At 45.6% G+C, this 22,022-nt stretch overlaps 1 protein-coding gene across 2 annotated transcripts; it reads right to left on the reverse strand.

Moving 5' to 3' along the window:
* Nucleotides 1–2,506: 2,506 nt before the first annotated feature.
* Nucleotides 2,507–19,767, reverse strand: FAM174B (family with sequence similarity 174 member B). 2 transcript variants are annotated; one of them, XM_064669056.1, is made up of 4 exons: nucleotides 19,403–19,767; nucleotides 11,548–11,679; nucleotides 7,190–7,324; nucleotides 2,507–6,362 (listed from the first exon to the last, which is right to left on the reverse strand). In XM_064669056.1, exons 1-3 carry the CDS (start codon nucleotides 19,681–19,683, stop codon nucleotides 7,318–7,320), a joined length of 420 nt encoding a protein of 139 aa, XP_064525126.1. In that variant the 5' UTR covers nucleotides 19,684–19,767; the 3' UTR covers nucleotides 2,507–6,362; nucleotides 7,190–7,317. The 2 variants fall into 2 exon arrangements, with proteins under 2 accessions (XP_064525126.1, XP_064525127.1); XM_064669057.1 differs by lacking the exon at nucleotides 7,190–7,324 and having other exon boundaries at nucleotides 19,403–19,741.
* Nucleotides 19,768–22,022: the final 2,255 nt, after the last annotated feature.

Consider the following 22,022-nt stretch of genomic DNA (forward strand, 5'->3'; position numbering starts at 1 on the left):
ATAACGTGTACATTGAATTAAATTGTCTAAAAAGAGCCAGTGTAAGAAGCCCAGAGGAGTCAGGAAGAGGTTTAAGCAGATATATGTTACCCTTCATAGAAAAACCTTAAAATAAATTATGCTGGCTGAAGTGCAAAGTAGGTCATCTAATCTTTATCCCTCCTCATCTTTCAAACCAACAGTGCCCCATCTGCACACTACAGAGCTGAAACTCTGGCCAGGGAATCTGAGTCCTTGTTTCACATTCAGATCAGTGGGTTCCCTTCATCATTGGGAGGGATGGAGTGGGCAGCAACAGGCAACAGCCAGGAGTATGTTCTCCAGCCAGGGCTGGCAGCATTTGAAGGCTGGTAATTAAGATTGTAATCTCTTCCAAAATAGAGATTAAACATGCTGGTTGAAGCTTTGAAGCAGCTGTTTAAGCTCCTCAGGACCTGCCTTCTCCTTCCTTTCGGCAGCCCAGGCAGGTTCTCCTCCAGGAGGTGGGGGGGGAGCTGGGTGCCCCTGTGCTGCTGGTCCCCCAATGTAGAGGGAAGTGAGTGAACGTGATGGTTTATGAGATACCAACAGGAGGGGAAAGAAAAGCCTAGACACCAGCTTCATCTCCTAAGCCATCAAAAACTGCATCTGGATTTTTTAAGACCCTTTGCTTCTTAGCTTTAAAAGCAATGGCCACCACTTCCATGCTGCTTTCTTGAGCTGAAGAGCTGTTTTCCATGAATTAGAAGCGCTGTTTTGAATTGTATTTGGTTCATTTAACCTCCCATGAGCAAACGATCACTGGAAAAGTTGAGCCAACCTGGAGCTCCGCTGGCTGAGCTCAGAGGAGTGGAGGTCTGTTTGAAACCAGAGCTAGAGTTTCTGGCCTCTTCAAAATTGGTAATTGCCAGCTGATAGGGAGATGAAACTACCTTCAGTGATGTTTTTGTGCAGCCTAGTTACAGACTACTCGGTCTTAAGCAATTAGAGCTATTTCTGTTTCATACCCTTAATAGAGCTTGTTGTCAGGCATAATTCCAATCATCTTGGTGTTAAGATCCCTCTCTCTGACAGCACTTGCCACACATCGCTGACAATTTTGCAGTTATCAGTACCAAGGCATCCAAAGATCACTGACACTGAGGCACAGGGAAGACACCCCCTCCCTTTTCCAGGGTTATACATGTGAATTAGCTCCATTCAGTTAACCTCGCACTTGTGCACAGACCTGCTAATAAGAGCAGCAGCTTGTATGAGGGTGGTAGCAGCCACCCACAGGAGAGGAGAAGCTGTGTTGTACTCTGGCCCATGCAGAACTCTTCTAAGTATTGGAGAAATAACCCTTTATCGGGATCTATTTCTTGCCTGTTGTAGTTTTGGGCTTCCCCGTGTCAAAATTCAGAGAGGGCTAAGCTGAGCCTTGCCCTTTCCACCCACAGCCCCAGCTGCAATCATATTCATCAAACCCGGCTCTTCAGCTCGTACTAAGGTAACAATTTACACCAGATTTTGGTCATTTGCTCATCTTCCACTTGAGACCTCATCAGAAAGGTGAGTACACCCAGCGATTGCAGCTGCTGCCTTTTGTTTCATGGCATCCTCACTCCTGAAGCCTGGGCCAAGAGCAGCCTGTTCTGTTTAGCCACAGTGTTGGGGCTCACCTTGAGAAGTCTTCAAACTTCCTACACAAACCAGCTTTGCTGCTCAACAGCATTTTGTTGGGTATTTTGAATTAGATTGAGCTTTACTTCGCTGCCAGGACATAATTTAAAAGGCTGGACAGCATCTGCCTCTTGTCTGCAGCACTGAATTACTCTTAGACTACTCCTGAAGAGATGAAGACATCAAGACAGAGAAATCAAGTGGTACAAGGCAGAGCTGATCCATGCCCAGGGTGCTGGATCAGTCTGTCCTATAGCTGCTCCAAGGGCCAGGAGTGTCTGCACTCCATAGTGCAGGAGAAAAACAGTCCTGGGGTATTGCAAATAACATGTAAAACAAACAAGCAGCCTCAGACTGCCCTGATCCTTATCTGTAGGACTTCAGCATTTTGCCATGCCCTTAAAGCCTCAAGGCAAAACTGTTTCAGAGATGGGGAACTTGATGAAGGGAGACTGAAGTGGAAGGAAGTCTCCTGAATAGCTGTGGTGTGATCTGGCCACCCCAGGGAGTGGACATGGCCTGGCTCCATCAATGGAGTCTGAGACAACAGACCTACAGTTTGTGGGCTCCAAGGTACCAAACATGGTAGTATTCGAAGGCACTGAGATCCCTTTCCTATTGCAGTGGGGTTTGCCTTTTTAACCCAGATGTAAGCCCAGCTTCTTGATGGCTCATGGGCACTTGGTGTGATTTAACACATTCCTCTACTATGCTTCCTCCTTGACAGGCTCTGGTTCAAAGTCATGGGACAAAGGGACCTACAGGCCTCTAATGAGGGATCACACAGCTGTTCTCATAACCACCAAATTCCAAAAAGCAACAGTCCCTTTCCCATTCCTACCTTAAACAACACAACACAGGGGGATTTCAAGAACATGTTTAATGATGGCAGTTTCTACTGAAACATGAGAAGTCCATTCAAACCCATCTTACCAATTTTTCCTTATAAAGAAGCTTTGGTCACAACAACAAATTCCTTTTTAAAAAAAAGTTCAAGCAATTGCACAAAACTGAACACATGGTCCTGATACCTCCTTACACACAAACTGCAGCAGCAGAAACTCATTAACAGAAGAAAAAATCCTTAACAAAAACCACAGCCCGCTGCTCTGCAGAGATTATACCATGTACATGGAGTTAGAGGGAACAGTTATAAACTAAGTGTTTGAATTAATTAGTGCCTGTAGACTTCTACAAGTCAGTTTGGGCTTAAAGGTAAGCACATTAGGATAGCACAAAGTTAGTGTGCAAGTGTTTGCAGTCATCTCTGCAACTTCCAGGTGAAAAAATGGAAATACAAAGCTATCTGTGCACTTAGTTCTGCAGGCAAGCGTGGCACGCTGACTTCTGGCTTTCCAAGTGTAATCTCTGGTGACAGGGCTGTGGTTGAGTAAAGCAGCTGCAATTCTGTGCAGGGTTTTCCCTCCTCAGCACAGCATGCACAAATGGAAAAGCTTCTCATTCACTTGCTCTGTTTTGCCTCTGCTACGAGTCGGTAGATTCTGTAAGCAGTGAGTGAGCTACGGGCAGACAGCTGTAATAACATTTCTGTTTTCATTTTCTGTAACAAAAAAAATACGCCTTTAAAAATGCTCTTGAACAAAGCGAGCTTGACTATGCAACACAAAATAGCAGCAGATACTAAGACACTTTACAGTCACAATCAAATTAAATCTGCATTGTAAGATACACAGAACATTAAGGTAAAACACTCATGTAGTGGTTAATGGCTATTTCTTCTCAGATGAACTCCTAGAACTACCTGAACTAAACAGTTCAAATTATTAAAACTATGTTTTAAACTGATTTCTACTATTAAAAAAATATTCATATATATATATTATTAGATGAGTCACATCAAGTGCTCTTAAAATCTTAACTAAATATAGCTATAGAATGTTTAACCAGACACTTTGAATCACATACAGCAAGTTTTGTAGAGGTAAACATTGCCTCACATTTGCAACAGCAACTGAGTATCAAACAAAGCATTCGGATTATTTTCATGACTGTGAGCAACTGGTCAGGTTGACCTTTTACTTCCACCAAGCAGTTGCTGCTTCCCTATAAGCATTTTTTAGCTTATGGCACACAGTTTGGGACCTCTCTGAGGAGCCAGAGCATCCCAATAGCAGTTGAGCACCTCCATCTTCAACATCTTAAATACCTGGTCCCTGTCCACCACTGAAATTTGCCATGTTGTAAAAACGGAGGGATTTTTTTTAGCCACAAGCAAGGGGAGCAGATGGCCTTTGCCAGCCTAACTCAGCAAGTGGCCTGAAGTTGCTGCAAAAACTCCTGATTTCAAGAACTGACTCGCCCTCAGAAGGGAGAAGTGCTCTTCATGCACCTTTTCCTCTCATCTCTCTCCTACATAACCTGGTCTTGCCTTTCTTTTGTGCACAGAGATGGTTTCATTCCCTGTCCACCACTCTCAGAGTGCCTAATGCTCAGTTTAATGAGCGTGGCAGGAGAGTGGACATGAGCACGTTGCCATGGTGCCTGCACAGACAGGGCAGCCACCTCACCCATCCCCTCCTTCCACACATCAACAGAAGCTTTTAACCTCCCTCTCTCCTCTCAGCATCACCACTTCTCCAACTTCAAAAGGGCTCGGTCTGCCCAAGAAGTTCAATTCCCAGTCTTCAAAGTCTTGCAGTCCTGAAGAGACACAGTATTTCCTTCTGAAGCATCTCCAGCCTAAGTCTGAAACCTGTTTCACCAAGGCAGGGAAAGAGCCCCAGATCTCATCTCAACCTGCAGCACCATTCCACCCTCTGGTCCCTGCAATTCCTACCAGCCAGAACACAACCTGCCCTGCCCATCCTCACCTCGCAGCTGACATGTCAAATATTGCTTAGTAACAGTGGCATGGAATGACTCAAACTCATTCCATGAATGAAAATCACAAAGCATTTTATATTGCCTTGATGACTAATATTAACACAACAGTCTGCTGTGGGATTTTTCCATCCAGGCTGAGCTGGCTGTCTGCAGAGCTTTTGCTGAGTCACAGCTAGGGGAAGCAAGCTGTGGTATGGGAGCTGCTGGGATGAAAGCACCAGGCTACTGGAAAGGAAAAAAAAGAAATTCCCCTTCACCTCCTTTTACTGACTGAAGGGCCCAGGGGAGCCAGGGGAGCCACACAGAACTGGCACAGGTCGTGGTATCATGACAAGGCAGTTTGGTGTTCTCAGCAAGCTTCAAATCCCAATAGGGCTTTAAAAAAAATAAAAATCCCAACACTGGCAGCCGGCTGCAAGGCTGGTGCTTTGCCAGAAGCTCTGCAGTCTCTGTGAGGGATTGCAACCGCATGAGGGTCAAGCAAACAGTGGGACAATCCTAAAACAGTTGGAAAAGATGCGTTCCCCAGGAAAAGCAAGGTTCCAGCCAGCTTAAAAACCCAAAATAAAAGGTGTTAAGGGGTGCAGTAAACAGTAAAGTCTGAACTGCATCTGTGGTTACTTTAAAGGGAAACCACAAAGAAGAGAAACTAACCCATTTGGGTTTGCCCTTTCTCCTGCTGGCCTGGAAAGTGTCCATGCCTGTGGTCTCCTAAACCCCATTCATCCAGAGGCAGCAATCTCATTCCCACAGTGTTGTCCCACAGCTCTGACCTCTGCAGCATAAAGCACAGCAGAGAGCAACGGCTAAAAATGCATCCTTGAGTTAAGTGAGCTTTGTCAAGCAGGTAGTAAGGGAAAACTTCCAGTTTGATAGAGAGTAAGATTACTCACATGAAGCTTCCATGAAAAATAAGACACGTTCTCTCTGCAATCCAATCATTCCACATGAGGACTTACTTTGCTTAGAAAAAAGGTAATATAGATGAATTGTAGACAAGTTACAGTCAGCACAGGACAGTACAAAACACTGATTTTACTCCCTGTGGAAGGGCAGAAAATTACAAAAATATATCTTCTTTAATCCAAGACTGCTATAGTTTAGAGTATGCCTGATTCTTCCTATTTCCCAGTGGTGTCATTTATTGAAGTTGGTCTGATCAGAGCTCCTTGGGACAATGAGAGTGTCATCATGAAAGCTTAGTGCAATTGTTGTTTAAAAAATAAAAATAAAAAAAAAATCAGTAGCAAGTCTAGAAAATTTTCTACATGAGTCAACCTCTCACCCCCAGCCTTCAAAACTCTACACCAAACATAGCGTGGCATTTCAGCATGGCTTACATTTTTACCACCTAAAGTCCTACGTCACATCTCTAAGGCCCAAAAATACTTCTTGATTTTTTTTTTTAAACACTGTGATCTGTTTAACAATGACCAAAGTTTAACAGAGACAGAAGTATTGAATTAGGATTTTAGAAAAATAAGTCCTTGAGGCAGCTCAGTTCAATCTTCCTTGTCTTCCTCCTCCTGCAAAACTTATTTAGACCACAATGAGCTGCACGTTGGTACATGGGGCTGCATCTTGTCATGATGTGGTGACACCCCAGCCCTCCTAAAGCAAGAGAGCTGAGTTTGCAGAGAGGAACTCTGGTCATTCCAATGCAGCAGTTGGGAAACCAGGGAACCAAATCGTGATGTTTTAGTCAGAAGATCCACAGCTTGCTGCACAAACAGCACCTCGAGGAGGTGAGGCTTGGTTTGGTTGTGACGCTGCAGAGATGAAAGCCTCCCCTTTCACAGTTATGGGTTGGTTCAGCAGGTCCCTCGACAGCAGAATGACACCTTGCAGGGCACTGACACTCCACGGAGCTGCTTTACCTGGAAAGCAGGAAGAATTAGTACAGATGTAGATTTGCAATTAAACAGCTCACAGGCAGAGATGAGAACCCATGTGCAAAGCAGAAAAAAAAAAAAATCAATCCCAAGAACCACAAAGGAAAAGGCAGCATTATTCACTGGGATTGCCATCAGTACCCCCTCAGCAGTTGATATCTGCAGTGTACTGGCACTGATGTGATGTTAGCACCATACCAGAGGAAGAGAGACCAACTGAAGGCAAAAGCAGAATTGGGTGAGACAAAACCCAGATGCTGAAAGATCTTGTGGCCAGTCACTTGCAGAGCACAGAAGGGAATGTGCACAGGGAGGCTGATATTTCACTGCAAGTGAAACCACATCTTGAACAGCGCAGCTCTTTTCACACCAGTGTAGCCCCTTACAACATGGATCATCCTCCTTGCTATGGGTGCTCCTCCTGACACCCTAGTGCTTTAACTGCCTCAGGGTTCAAAATAAAGTTTTAATAGGAACTCCAGGAAGGAGATGAGAGCCTTCCTGTAGGACTGCATGAGCCAGCAGGACACAGTGTGCTCTGTAACAATTCTTACAGCAGCATCAGGAAAGAACCAAACAAAAACTGCTTTTTCACCATCTCTTTCCTCCCCTGCTGTGGGCCTATGGGAAATCCTTAACGGCAGCACCAAAGCTTTGGCAATTTGTTGTATTTATAGTAAGCTGCTGCCTGTGTTGGTGATTTGCACCCCCTTCAGATGAGGATAAATGATACCCCTCCATTTATACACAACCTGTCACTGCTGCCTGCTGGGGAAAAAAAATAGCTTCCTATAAACCCCAGCACAATTCACCTGGCGTCATCCAGAACTGCCTGCAGCTTTCACTTGAAAAAAAATGCATTAGAGCTGCTCCCTTGGGAGTGAACACCTCGCAGTAACAAGTGGACAATTCCACGTTCCATTCAGAGCTGCACACGCGGTCAGGACCTGGAAAGGACGTAGTCAAAGAAAAGGTACCAGTAGTGTAATTCTCATATTTTACAGAGATTCCCAAAAGACTCAAGCACATCAAAGGCTGAGCCCTGCAACTGTGATGAAGATGTTTCTACACAGTTCAATGCTATTGGTGCCTGAAAAAGGGATGATTCCAGAATCCAGCTCTTACATGTGGTGCACCTTTCCTCTGAAACATCCTGCAAGCTCTCAAAAGCCCTTTAGACCCATGATAGTTGAATAAATATTCCTGTCCTCTTCCCTCAGCTTGCCACCATTCCTTACCAATAAATCTTTCTCCTTTCAAGAGCACTTTGGAAGATGCATTCCTAAACTGCTTCTGCGTTCTCCTGGTGCCGCTGCTGTTACAGGGAAAAATGACAATCCATGGGGGAAACAAACTGAGGAATTTTACTCAGCCAACAGGATGGACAGAGGCTTCAATCTGGCCAAGAAAAACTTTCCATCAGTATTTATTTAGGAGCCTGACATCAGGACTGGTATTTAAATTCCAAGTTCTTCCCCAACTCCAGGCTGTCACATGGCACGTATCACCCTGGACAGTTGTGAAATTCCCCCAGCTGGGCTCAGCAAGCTTAGCAACAGCACAACTTGCCTCCAACAGCTGCAAGTCAGCAGGGAGAGGAGCCACTGCTGATATCCCAGATTACTGAAGTGCTTTCAAAGCCTTTCATGTGCAAGGTGCCACAGAATTTATTCAGTACTTGTTTTCAGTTTCCTATTGAAGCTGACAAGAAATCCCCCAATGAGCTAAGCTAGAGTTAATAAGCTTAACAAGCTAACAATTTTATTTACCTTTTCAGAAACTGGTTCTTTTTGCAGCTGTTTTAATCTCTTTTCTCTTATTACACAAAACAAGCAGAGTGCTCTGTAGTGGGGGATGGACACCAGTTTGTTGGGGATGTTTGCCTGTAACCTACTTTACTTCACTGCTCTCTCTACTCGAGTATCACACGGTGCCAACTCCCTGATGAATCAATGGCTTAGCTCCATTAGGGAGATGATCATGGAACCCGTGCAAATTTCCCTTGCCTTCTTGAAAGAAAGTGCTAAAGGAGAAAAGAGGAGAGGGAACTCTTCAAATCAAGATCTATTTGTGGGATGAGAAAGAGCACACTTGGAAGATGGGATTTAGCTTTCCACTAACTCATTTTTGAAGATGGGCAGCAAGTGTAATCCCATCATAAAACTTGAGAAAACGTCTGACATCTAGAAAATGATGACCAACACAGTTCATATGGTCCAGAAATCAATTGGACAGGGATGGTTTTCAGCCTTCAGCAGCACAGATTGAACTGGTGATCAAGAAACAAACACTCTTTTCATGCTCAGTTTGCTTTCTTTGTGTAACTCTGTAATAAATTTCAGAACAATTCCTGAACTTTTTATCCAAATGCCTCTCTCAATACCAGAGCAAATACATGTGGAAAACCATCCTCCATATGTAAACACTGGTTTCCATGAAGCTTTTCAAAGTGCTACTGTCCAAGTCATCTGGCATCTTTGCTCCTGTGACAATCTTAGATTTACACTTTCAGCCTCTTGTCACACAGAAACTGTGCCTGCAGGATTAGAGAGGCCACTGACAGAGCTGGAGTGAGATTGCAACAAAGGGATCTGATCCAGCACACCCACACTTTGGAATTCAACAGAGGCAGCAGCGGGTGGATTTTGCATCCACAGAAAGGACTACGTTTGGGTAAGATTTTGAAGTGGTCTCATTAGTTTGCCTTACAGGAGGAAGGTGGTTATGTCTTGTTGCTCCACTGCCCAAGGCAAGCCAGGGGTGGGTTCTAGTGGGAGCCTAAAAAACCTTAAAGCCTCCTGGAAAAAAAAAATGACCTTAAATCCAGCAGCCCAATTTACACTGTCTGCTGTTCTTTGATGCCTCATGTAAGACTGGAAACAAATCCACACAAGGACAAAGCATTAAAGGAAAGAAAATTAACTGCATGAGAACAATTGGAGAGGTAAACGCAGCTTCTCCCCTGTTGCTGCTCCACACCGACTGCCTTTTAATCAGAGAGCTGTTTGCATTGCATGGAGAGAGAGCACAGAATCTCAATTACTCCCCCAAACACAGATGCAAGTGCCAGAACAGATCTTTCAACGATGGGAGGGGACCTCAACCAAACCAGCCCAGAGCCTCCCTACATCATGAATGCCAGTTTGGAAGGGAGGGGAGGGCTGGGGAAGGTACCTCAACAGGAGACCTTGTAGCAATTTGTTCCCTGACTTATTCAGGGCAAGTCTAAGCTGCCCATTCTGCAGCTCTATCCCTCTCTTCCCACCTGCACACAAGCACCTATGAAGAACCTCCTGACTGATTCATTGGGGTTGTCAATGTCAAACTCAGAAACACAGATTTGCAAAGAAGTCTCTTTACTGGAGACAGGATTTACGAACTGTTTGCAGCATGGCCTCCAAGCTGCACAAAGGAACCAGAGAGCTTGATACCTTTTACAGCAAATGTACCCTCAAAGAAGCTTTCCCAAAATCAGTACTGCTAAAGGGTTGTCTGTAACATGATCTCTCTCTCTAAACTGAGGTAGCTCTGTTTGAACTAAACAAAAGTATGTCTGAGACAGCAAGGACTTCAGAAACTGTGGAATTTAATAGCTGTTGCACTGCGGCAGAAAGGAAGAATTCCCACAGCTGAAAAAAAGGACTGGTTGACTAAGAACCCAAAATCCCTATGGTCTCAACACAGCACAAGGTGAAGAGCCATTTGCACTGCTCAGGAACCCAGGATGACCCAACACCTTTAGTGAAAGCATTGGCACAGCACGAGCTCCACGGAAACAACGTCAGGGAACACGAACACAGCTCTCATGAGTCAAATGGTTTCCAGCAACCTCTCTTTGTTCATCCAGTACTGTACTATTAGACATCTTATCCTGACACACTGCCATGATTACGAATCTTCTGTTCTCACTCTTTGGGAAAAACCCCTCTGATTCCATTTCCAGAAGTTCACAGAGAAAGTACTGAGTTAAAAGGAAGGGAGGTGGGAGATGTAGGCTGTTAAAGCAACCCTTGGCGAGTCAGATCCCTGCATTCTGGGTTTGACAAAGCTCGATCCCAAAGTACAAACTGCACAAGCTGAAATCATTAGAGCAAACACAGGGCAGCTACAGGGAACAGCAACAGTCAGGCAAGGACTGATAGGAGTCCTCTAATTCAAGAACTAATTGTTTACACATAAAGGCTCGACTCACACCCTTCATTGTTTCACGTCTCTCAAATATTTCCTGACTTTTATAGAGAACTAATGCAGTGATTTTGGAAACAACCGGTGGAGCGTGTGGTAATGTGTGGTTCAGATGTTGGCACAAATGTGCCTAGAGCAGATGTGGTGTTCCCTCTTTCCAAACCTAAGAGATGGGCAACATGAGTAAAGTCTGTAAAATCTCCAGTTAGAAGTTGTCAAGATCTGCATTTTTATAATTAGGAGAGCTTATTTCAGCCTAAGTGGGAGAGATTTTAGAGTAGGCCTTATTTGGATGAGAATGCAAGTCAAATTGTGTGGATGGCTGCATGCAAATAAAAATAAGAGATGCAGATACCCTGGTGCCATAAATCAATGCACAGCATCTTTACGTGCTGAGTGGTTGCTATAAATCTCAGCCCAGAATAGGCACCAAAAGTTTTGGGTTGTCACACCACTCCCATGTCACAAACATATTTAAGGAAAGTTTGTTGCTAAGGGATAACTGCTAACAGCATCAGCAAGGGACTGTAGTCCTCTCTGTGTCACAGACCAACATGAGAGCATTCTGGTACAAACCCAGAGGTTGCTGGAAATTCATTATTATTTCCTTTCCAGGCTCTCACAGCAGCACCTGGAAAAGCAGCCCTGGATCCAGTGCAAGTGCACAGGAATGACTGCCAACAGCTGCCCAAGAGGGGAAGTTCAGTCTGTTTAAACCCTGTCAGTTATTTGGGGCATCGTGCTGCTCTGAAGACAGCCTGAGGGTAGCAGTGTGGTTATTGCAGGAACAGGAGGGTACAGAGCCACGTGTGCTGGGAACAGGACGAGGGGGCTGTAAAGGACAGGGATAATTCTTGAGCAGAGCAGAAGGGAGACTGCAACTGCCTCACCTCTATCAAGTTGGCTCAGCAGAGAAATAAAAGAGCTTGTCTTCACTAATAAGAGCTCAAGGAGCAAGCCTAACCAGACAGGCTGGCAGCAGTACCTGTATTTCACATCAAACACTGTTGAGTCTTCGTCCTCGTCATCTTCTTCATTCAGAGGAGCCATTTCTACCCTCTCAGCTGGAGTGGTGATTATGTCGTACTTCCTGGTCTTCTTAATCCTCTTGCCAGACCTGAAACACAGAGGTGGGAAGGGAAGGATCGTCTTTATACAGTATTCCTTGGAGAGGCTGAAGCTGTTCCCACCAACTCTGAATCACTGCCCTGTTTGGTTCAGACTCCCCAGACACGAAGTCAGCAGAACCAGCCTCCAACCCCTCCTGCTGCTTTTCCAAGGCCACCGTTTGTGCCCGTGTGTGGAGCACAGTTTCTCGTCAACTGCAATCCAGATCAACGTCAAGTCTTCCAGCTGCTGACAAACCAGAATCCTCTGGCACCCAGAGCAGCCCACCACGTCCTCCTGCTGCCACACTCAATAAGTGAGACATGAGCTTAATCAGCTGAAGCAGCCCATGGTTTAGTGAATGTGTTTGGACGAGAAAGGCCAGGTTAAGCCCTGCTGAGCCACAGGAATGTTCTAGGCAGGATTAGAAGCAAAGGGGTGGTGATGTCTCGGTACAAACAGCCTGCTGTATTTCTTGCTATCAGGCCAAGCTCAGGATTCCCCCAGCAACAACCTTGAGTCTGATCTGAGCAGTTTCGGGCTCCATGCTGTGCAGGTGCTATAAAAAATAATCAATATCATTCAAAGCTAACAGCACCTACCACCTCTCCTCCAACAGATGCCAGGCTTACTTTCCTTTTGAAATGGAGATGCTCACACACCTGCACATCCCACAGTTTCGAGAGATCTGCTGTCTAAGACTTTCAATTAACAAACACTTGGTGTGTGGCTTTTCAAGTAATTCCCTGCCTCTAGCTTGAATTCTGCAGATTCCTTTTTATTTCACCTACTGTTTTCATGAATATTAGGAAGGTCACACTGCTCATGCATGAATTTAGTTTTGTGATTACACATTCAAGAAGGTGTTGATGTGTACGGTCAGCCTTCGGGGAAAAGAGTGGATGGCTTCGGTTAACAAACTGCAGAGTTTTTCCCTTTGCCTTTTATAAAACAAAACTGGTACCTGCCAAGCATGAGAAGGGAGCTGGTGCAGGCACAAGCAAGCAACCCCTAATTTTTGGTAATCACAGCTAGTGCTTCGAGCAGTCAGCACATCACAAGTGCACTTTCACCAGCAAGAAGTCTTGCCCTGGCACGTCATGCAAGGTGTGCTGGATTCAACAGCACTGTTTTTGCCTCGAGATGCCTTTAAAAAAGTTACATAGCAGCAGGAACCGACGTGTGAGCATTGCAGAGAGCCTGGGACTCCAGCCCTCTGTGTGCATCTCCACCACTACGGTCCCTTCCAAGCTTAGAGTTAAGGAAATTTAATTCAGTGACCTGCTCCGATGTGGAAATCTCAGTGCCTCCGCCTAGCACTGCTTTTAGGCAGTAGTCCAAGGCTGAATAAACAGGTCCCAGCCCTTGGGATGGAGCAGTTTGCATTTACTCCCTGTTCTGAAGGCTAAGGTTGCATCAGAAGTGAGGAGAAAGTCGTCTCCTGTCTAATCTTTAGAGCAATCTGTGCCGCTGTGTCACGCAGAGCACAGGGTGGTTTGTTCTTTTCCTGCTGTTGTTGAAACAAGCAATTTTATATCCAGTGCAGTAGGACTCTTAACCCAAACACTTGAAAATCCTTTTGAAACCACTTCTCTGTTATTTTGCTTCTCTGCTAAAACCTAGCACTAAAGTGAAGCAGGGAGGTCTCATCGAGCAAGTAAATGCATTGTTTTTACAAGAAATATTTACTCATGCTGTGAAGCCTAAACAGAGACAAAACTAACCTGTGTCTACCTGTCAGAACTAACCAAGCACAGCCTTACCACTCTGAGTTCACCTGCAGTTTGCAGGGGGTTTCCACAGGTTCCATTTAAGATCCTACCTGCACATCAGGCCCACTTTACTGAGAGCCATCCTCCCTCATTCCCTCCATTAAAAAACATAACTTATTCCACAGAGTTCATCTTAGAATAGTTAATAATTGAATGTTTGAAGAAATTACTGCAGAATAGGTATTTTTAGAAATGGGAAACTAGAACCCTTTTGCTTCCAGCCATTAATTAGTCTATCTGGGCTACACTTTCAAGAGGACCTGAAGCAGAACTCGCTGCACAGCGATCTATTAATCCCTGCAACCCTCACTTAACCACAGTGCTCATTTAGGAAAGACAGAAAGCTTGTTTTGCTGCTGGTTTTTGGCTAAGCTGCTACAATCAGTTGTCTGCCACTGATAAGGCGAAAAGGTCTTTCCTCGCCACCCCTTTCTCAATTCATTCCACACCAGATTTCCTAGCTAATTTGTCATTAATCTACTTTCCCATTGCCTGTTTTCTCACATTTGCTCATTTGAACAACTCCCCCAGGCTTCATAAATATTAGAAGAATTACCCAAGCTAACTTTGCAGGAAAGCTTCGGGAGTATGCCTACATGCACACAAAATAAGGCTGCCCGTCAGGAAACTGTTTCACAATAAAACTCCTGAAACCTCAGTGAGATCCCTGTAACCATCAGCCATGACAACCCAAAAAGGAAAAGCCCTTTATCCAGCAGGTTGGACCAGGCAGCAGAGTCAGCAGAGCAGCACAAGGCAGGAACTACAGAATACAAATGTTTCATGAACTTTGGAGACCTCCTGGATAGGATCAGGACACATCAGGCCTCATGGGCAAACAGAGGATCTCCTTTTCAGCCAGGTTCATTTTATGGGGGCTTTTTTGAAGCAAACAAGAAGCATGCTGGAAGCTGCATGGTCAGAGTGTGTCTCTTGCACAATGACAAGCTGAAACACTCCCCAAGTGGTTTAGCCAGGGCAGGAGTGATGCTGGGTAGTTCAGTGCAGAAAATCATCTTCCACTTTAAAAAATCCTGTTGCTTTTGCTGACTTCAGCCACTCCTGTAATTAGGAGGGGATGCTACGGGTCTTGTCTCGAATTACCATGAGGAAGAACAAAAAAAAAAACAAGTTAACTGTGGCGAGGGATATTAATCTTTCACTGCAGACCCAGTGCTGCTCCCAGCAAACCAACTCACTGGTGTTGACAGAAGGCAGCCGTGGGGAGCACAACGCTTGGGAGAAGCTGGAGTGGCACTGGGCTAGGATACCTGAGGCACCACACCAGGACCTACCTGGTCCATCACCAGGTAGAGTGCATGGAGGGACAACACACAGGGTTGGAGCAGAACACTGACTTTGTGTCTGTGTTTTGCCCTGGGGCTATTTTGATCAAGCCCCAGTCATATGCAGCACTTCATCCTCCTTTCTGAGGCATCATGTGGTGGGTAACTGCTCCAGTCAACTCACTAGTTCATTATATTATTTACGCCTCTAATCTATTTTAGTCAACAACACTGACATTCAAAGATAATGCTTTTCCTGACCTAGAGAGAGAGGTCTCTGCATTTCTTAACTTGTATTAACACTTCCTGCTAAGAGATGTAGTGGGAGGGGACCTTTCCTTGGAATAAAAAGAAAACTAAAAAAAAACAAACCCATCCCTTCTTAGCAGGATGCTTACTGGAAGTCTGATTAAGCCAGTTCCTCCTAGAACTGCAGCAATGTTATTCCAGGAATGGAATTAGGACCAGTTTATTTGCTGTTAATGGACTCTCTTAGCAGTTAAAAAAAAATATGGAAATATAAACCTCAGGAAACTGCAGACTTAGTACTAGCTGATGAATTAGATCAGCGATATTTCATTACTGTTGATCTGTCTGAGTATCTCTGCTCTCTGGATGGTGCTGTACACAGCAAAGTCAGACCACGATTCCAAGCCCTCACATGTTTTCTGGAGATAGGACAAGGGGGAATGACCATAAACTGAAAGAGAGCGGGTTTAAATTAGATATTAGGGAGAAATTCTTTACTGTGAGGGTGGTGAGGCACTGGCACAGTGAGGTTGCCAAGAGAAAATGTGGATGCCCCATCCCTGGAAGTGTTCAAGGATGGTGCAACCTGTTCTCGTGGAAGGTGTCCCTCCCTATGGCAGGGGGTTGGAATGAGATGATCTTTAAGGTCCATTCCAACCCAAACCATACCATGATTTTAGGAGATACACTTTGCCGTAGAAACTGCCGTGTTTTCTAACAATCAAGTTCTTTAGATGGAATATATGCAGGCACAAAGAGCAGAAGTGTCCCCTTGCTTAACTGTGCCACTAATAGGAGGCAGATCAGAGATGGATCAGAGACTAGTACCGGGAATAACTTCAGGAACACCTAAATGGGATATTGTTGTGGTTCAACGAGGCAGTGATGTCTGTAAGTATTTAACATACACCCACTCACACGTGGTGGTCAGTACCAGTGCCAGCACCTACTTCCAAACACTACAACACAGTCAGACCAATATTGTCTGAGAAGTGCTTGAGAAGTACTCTTGTTCTATAGGGCAGAGCTTTGAGAAATATCCTTGTTTTATAGGGCACAGCTATAGAAACTTTTATGATCTGCCCAAACTCTTCAAGGCAGTGAACTCCACAAGAAGAAACAACATTCATCCTGTTGAGACTGTTCACATCAGAGCTGTAAAGAGCCCAAGACAGTACAAGACAGCAATCCCCTCTCTCCTCCTTCTGCTAATCTGCTGTCACACCCACATCAAGACAATCCAGTTTTCCCTTTTGTCATTCTTTGTGGCCATAACTACTACCTGCACCAGCAGCTTAAACGAAGTTTTCGATATGGGTCAAAAATGTGGTTTGGGGTTGGATATTTGGCTGTTTTGGGTTTCTTTCTTTTCCATTTAATATAATTTAATCTGAGGGTTTTTTCCCTGCTCCTGGCAGAAATCTTGTCTTTGCTGGAGTACTCTAACTGGTTATAATACAATTAATTTTACATCAGTCAAACTCTCTGGGGTTAAGACTTGGATTGCCCAGAGCAATAGCCCAGCTCATAGAACAAAGGGTCATGTATCCTATGATCATATGCTTGAACCTCTCTCCTCAATGTCAGTCATTTATACCAGTTTTGCAACTACTGGAAAACTAAGCTAAAAATGGTATTTGAGGAAGAAATACAAATTGAACATGAAGCAACGAAACAAAGCAATGAGATACAAAATAAAAAGGTAGCCTCTTTCTAAAAATCTAGATAAATAGCAGCCTTTCCAGCCTGGGTTCTGCTCGTTCAAGGGCAGGTCAAGACATGAAGCAAACTCTTAGAGCACAGAGTTTTCTGCAATGAAAGCTTTGGGTTGCTTTCAGCTGGTCCACTGGAGCAAAAGTAACTTATCCAGTTTCCCTGGAAGGCACATGGTCTACCAGCACACTTAACCACATCTGAAAAATTCTGTTTCCTGTGAGCTGATCCCAAGAATTGTATTGCAATGGAATGAACTGAGCTGCATCAGAAGAAAAAAACAGGGCAGAATATGAGTGTAAAAAAGGAAAAACCCAAAATGCAGCTCAAAGAGCAAATTTAGCCACCCATCATCTGTTGCAAGACATTGTGGTTTTTGGTAATGCTAACTACTCAACTATTTGATTGAGAATAACATGAAATTTGGTTTGTTGTGGAAATGGTTTTGGGTTGGGAGCATGCAGAGCCCACGGGTATAGGAAAGAAAGCAAACCCAGAACTGAGCTTGCAAAAAAGAATAAATAAATAAATACTATAGCAATTTAGGCCTTGCCACATGCAGACAAACAGCAAAGTCTTGGCTGGCCTTCACAGACCCCTTTGGGTGACACCACATTCTGAACTACAGGACCATCAGATGAATTCAGAGCATAACATTCCCAAAAGAAATGAAGAGGAATCTCTGGGTGTTGTCTTAAGAACAGAGCTGAAAATCAGAGAAATATATCTATCCCTGCTCAAACAAAAAAGGAAAATAATACAAACAGAAAAAATGTAAAAATTAAATGTATATAAAAAATAAAATGTATAAAAAAATTAATCCAATGCCTGTGACAAGAGTATCTGGCCACTCACTAGTTAATTTCATTCCTACAGCCCATATCTAAAAGGATAATTTACTCCAAGCAACCCAGAACAATTTCATAGTGAAGGTTTAATCAAAGATTGGATTTCAGCAAAATCTCTTTAATAGGAATCCATGACCCTTCAGAAAAAAAAAATCACAATGTTTTTGACTAAGTGTGAACAAAGCTCTTATTCTGATGGAGAAAAGCTTTACATTTATTGAGGGTAAATCCCTTATCTCTTCTGCACCAGAATCTCCTGTGATCTATGTTGTCAGCTACAAGTGTGACACTGTACAGACATACCTGTTGGTATTCTGGTCTCATTTGCAACTGGGATAACTGTTTACAAAATAAAGAAACATATTCAGTAGCCAAAAAGCTTCACCTTCCACTTTTCCTAGGAGGTTCTACCAAAGATTTACAAGAGATCTGGGGTTGGGAGGGGGCAGGTATGTGTGTTTATTTTAATGTATCCTTAATGATGCATTTACTCTGATCAGTTATATAATGACGACTTTGGCATGGGAGAACTAATCCACCATTTCCAAGGTGACTTTAACCTGGACCTGTTTTTGCTGATTATGGTATAGGGAAGGCCTTTAAAGGCTATCAGTTTGCCTTCTTTGGCTAGAAACATTCTGCCTTATGCCAGTTCTCCTTGACACAAGATCTTGCTTTATACCCAGGAGAAACTGTGGCAGAGGAAATAAAGTCTCCAAGATCAGACAGAACTAGGAGTAGAAACTTAGACTTTTCATTCTACTCTTAATTATAGACTTCCTAATTCTAACTCATATACACACTATCAATTCTGCTGTGTGTCCATGACAATTTTATACAGCTGCAAAGTGGTTATACTGATTAAAAAAAAAAAATCTCTTCAATACTTTATTGGGCTCTCCCAAACCACCTCACTTTAATGAGCACATTTATTTGCATTGCCTTCTGCCAGCTGCTGCAACGCTTAAGTAGAATTTAGTTAAATGTCAATATCCTTGGAAAATATCAGTTCTGATCATTTCAGTTTATAGACCCCACTTTGTAATACTGCTGTTATGAATGCTGTCCTTCCTACACAGAATTAATTCCGAAGCAGGAGAAGCAGAGCGTTCAGCCATCCTGTAAATACAAAGGAGCTGCCTGAAGACAGAACAAGGAAGAATTTGCCAACTCCACTTGTTCAACTGCTCCTGTCACCTGAGACGTGGCCTGGCCTCCAACCTGTGCTGAGTGCCAGCTGTTCCCCTCTCCCGGCTCTTCCCGGGTGTCCCTGCCCTGCAGTCGGACGCTGAGCTGAGACAGTTTGCCATCTGGACCTGGATCTCCAGCTGGGCTTTGTGTGTCTCCATGGACGGACACCCCAAGGCTCCTTGGGCCTCAATCCCAGCGACCCACTGACAACAACCCCACGAATTTCCAGATGTTCCCATGGAGTTCGATGTGATATCTTCCACGCCCACTCCACGCCCCCGGCCACCATGCAGCGAGTGAATCCCACGCTGGAAAAGCCCACTTGGAACCCAACTCCTGCCCTAATTTCCTGCAGAAGCGGGAGGAAGGCGGAGCAAGATTTGCCAGGCCCCGGCAGCCCCCTGAGACTTCCCCAAGGGGCTCCTGAGCCACCCACACACGCTGCGCTCGAGGCCGGGCTTTAAAACTATTATTACGGGCAGGTCAATGCTTACTATTATATAACACATAACTATATATATAATTTCCATGTATATATATATATAAAGATAACAATAAAATAATAAAATAAACCGGGAGGGGTTCACCCGTTCTCCCGGAGCCCCAAAGCCGTCCCACCCCCAGCCCCGCCGTGTCTCGGGCCGTGCCCCCGCAGCCCCGGGCGGCCCCGGTACCTGAAGACGCGGAGCAGGAGGCAGGCGATGAGCGCGGCCGTGAGCGCGCAGGCCCCGATGACGGCGGCTTTGAGCGCGGAGAGGTCCCGCAGCATCGCGGGCACGGGGCTGAGCCGGGCCCCGCTGTGGTTGCCCGGGGCCGGCGCGGCGGGCGGGCGGCTGCCGTTCCCGGCCGGGGGCTCCAAGCTGCCGCGGGCGGCGGGCGCGGCCGGGAGGAGCAGCGGCAGCAGCAGCGAGGCCGCGAGCAGCGGCAGCGGGGCGGCGGCGGCGGCGGGGCGCATCCTGCCCGCTCCGGCTGCTCCGGCTCCTTCGGCCCCGCCGAGCCCCGGAAGGCAGCGCCGGCCGGCCCGGCCCCCGCCCCCCGAGAGGCACCGCCTCCCGCCGCCGGGGCCCCGAGCCGGGGAGAGCCGGGGCGGCCGGAGCGTCCGCCCCCGGAGCCTCCCGCAGCCCCAGCGGGTTCCTCCGGCCCCGCGGACTCCTCCGCAGCCCCAGCGGGTTCCGAGCGCCCCGCCGCTGCCTCGGCCATCACGACCATCTCTTATTAGAGGGAGTCTAGAGGGGGCTGCGAGGATGGTGAGGGGTCTGAGGAGCCGTATGAGGAGCGGCTGAGGACACTTTGTTGCTCAGCTTGGAGAAGAGGAGGCCTAGGGGAAACCTCATCGGGATCTGCAGCTTCCTCACGAGGGGCAGAACCATCTCTCCTTTCTGTGACTCTGTGACCTCTCCCAGTGACAGGACCTGAGGGAGCGGCTGGAGTTGTGTCAGGGGAGGGTTAGGTTGGATATTAGGAAAAGGTTCTTCCCCCAGAGGGTGGTCGAGCACTTGGAATAGGCTCCCCAGGGCAGTGGTCACAGCCCCAAGGGTGACAGAGTTCAAGGAGCATTTGGACAGTGCTCTCAGACACATGGTAGGATTGTTGGGGTTGTGCTGTGCAGGGCCCAGAGCTGGATATTGCTGATCCTTGTGGGTCCCTTCCAATTCAGGATATTCTGTGTTGCTCTGATTCTGTGGCCACTCTTAACTGCAACACACATCTGCCCAGCCGCAAAATGATGACAAGGTTCACACTGCCATCAAACAGGGCACAAACCTCCTGAGTTGCTGGGTCAGCATGGCCCAGCTGCTACATCAACAATTCCTACATCACATTTATGTCCTTTTGCCTTTCTGCTGGTCACCAAGGCTCTGCTTACAGGTTAATTTGTTTACTGATATTTCACATCTATAAAATTGTAAGATGCATGGAAATCACAGCCACAGTTCTACAAACCATCCCAGGTGTACCAAGCATACGAGTGGTGCCATCAGCCAAGCCTGACAGGGAGAATAAACTATGGAATCATAGAACATCCTGAGCTGGGAGGGACCCACAAGGATCACTGAAGTCCAATTCCTGGGCCGTGATACTGCCAAGAAACAACTTATTTTTGCTCTCTATGTTCAGTATTAGCATGAGCTGCTAAATAATTGTGTGTGGAGAGAGGGGCACGTTGGCCCTGAAATGAAGTGAAACAAAGAGGGGGAAAGATGAAAAAGCTGATTTCCTTCCAATTAAACTCTGTACATCAGGGTTGGCGTGGCAGAGTATAGCATATAGGAACACGTGACTAAGCCGTGCAAAATCTGACAGAGATGTATTCCTGCTGGCAGTGTCCCACTGGAGAGGTAGCAGGGAAATAGTGCGCGGTTCATCGGCCTTCTGAGCCAATTGGGATGCTGTATCGAACGCCACCCACTTGGTAATAAAAGCATCCTGTGTGTTTTGCAGGAAGCTTTTTGGGATTAGGAAATTTTGACATGGACACTGTGCAGAAGGCCCCCTTAGGCTGCCTGAATTGGGCATTGTTCCGGCTTTATTTCGTTGCTGGCTTTTGTGCAGTTTCCCAGTTTCCAACATGGGGCTTCACTTCAGTTTTTCAGAAAAAATAAAAATTAAAAAAAAAAAATCCATCTGGGCGGGAGGTCAGATTGGCAATGTGGGCTATTTCCCAAACACTGGTGTGAGGCTGCTCACATGAGTTATTTGTAAACACTGACCCTGATGCTGGCCCTGCCTGTTCTGAGCTGTTTGCCAGCTGCTGCCCGGCCTCTGTCAGATCCCTCTGGCAGAGCAGTGCTTCCCCATAGGATGAGGGAAGATATGTAAAGGACTTCTCAAACAAGAACCACCTCCTACAGTTTGAGTGAAGGTGTTGGAGGTGAAGAGCCATTAACATGACAGTTTTGGAAAGCATAATTTGTTTCAAGTGGCTTCAAGGTTTTTCGGTTTGGTTTGGTTTGGTTTTTTGTGGGTTTATTTTTTTTTCCCTTAGATGCTTTACTGATATTTCACATGTCATTTGCCTAATTTGGGAATCATTCCTGGGTCCTGGTCTGGAATGTGGGATTTCGCAACTCTGTTCTTCAATGACATCATGTGGTTTGTACTGAACACAGCAGTAATAAATGAGAGCAAGGGGAGTTTACCAGCCCATCTACAATAAACATTTTATCTGAATAGTCATCTTTTGGGCATCTGAACTAATTTGTGTGGATTAGATTTTACCTAGCAAGACATGCTTTCCATGCATGTAGGACAAAGGGTCCCACTTGGATAACAAGGAAGCTACATCTTGGTTTC

Source organism: Pseudopipra pipra, chromosome 12, assembly GCF_036250125.1.
Source record: "Pseudopipra pipra isolate bDixPip1 chromosome 12, bDixPip1.hap1, whole genome shotgun sequence".
In the NCBI taxonomy this organism is placed as follows: Eukaryota; Metazoa; Chordata; class Aves; order Passeriformes; family Pipridae; genus Pseudopipra; species Pseudopipra pipra.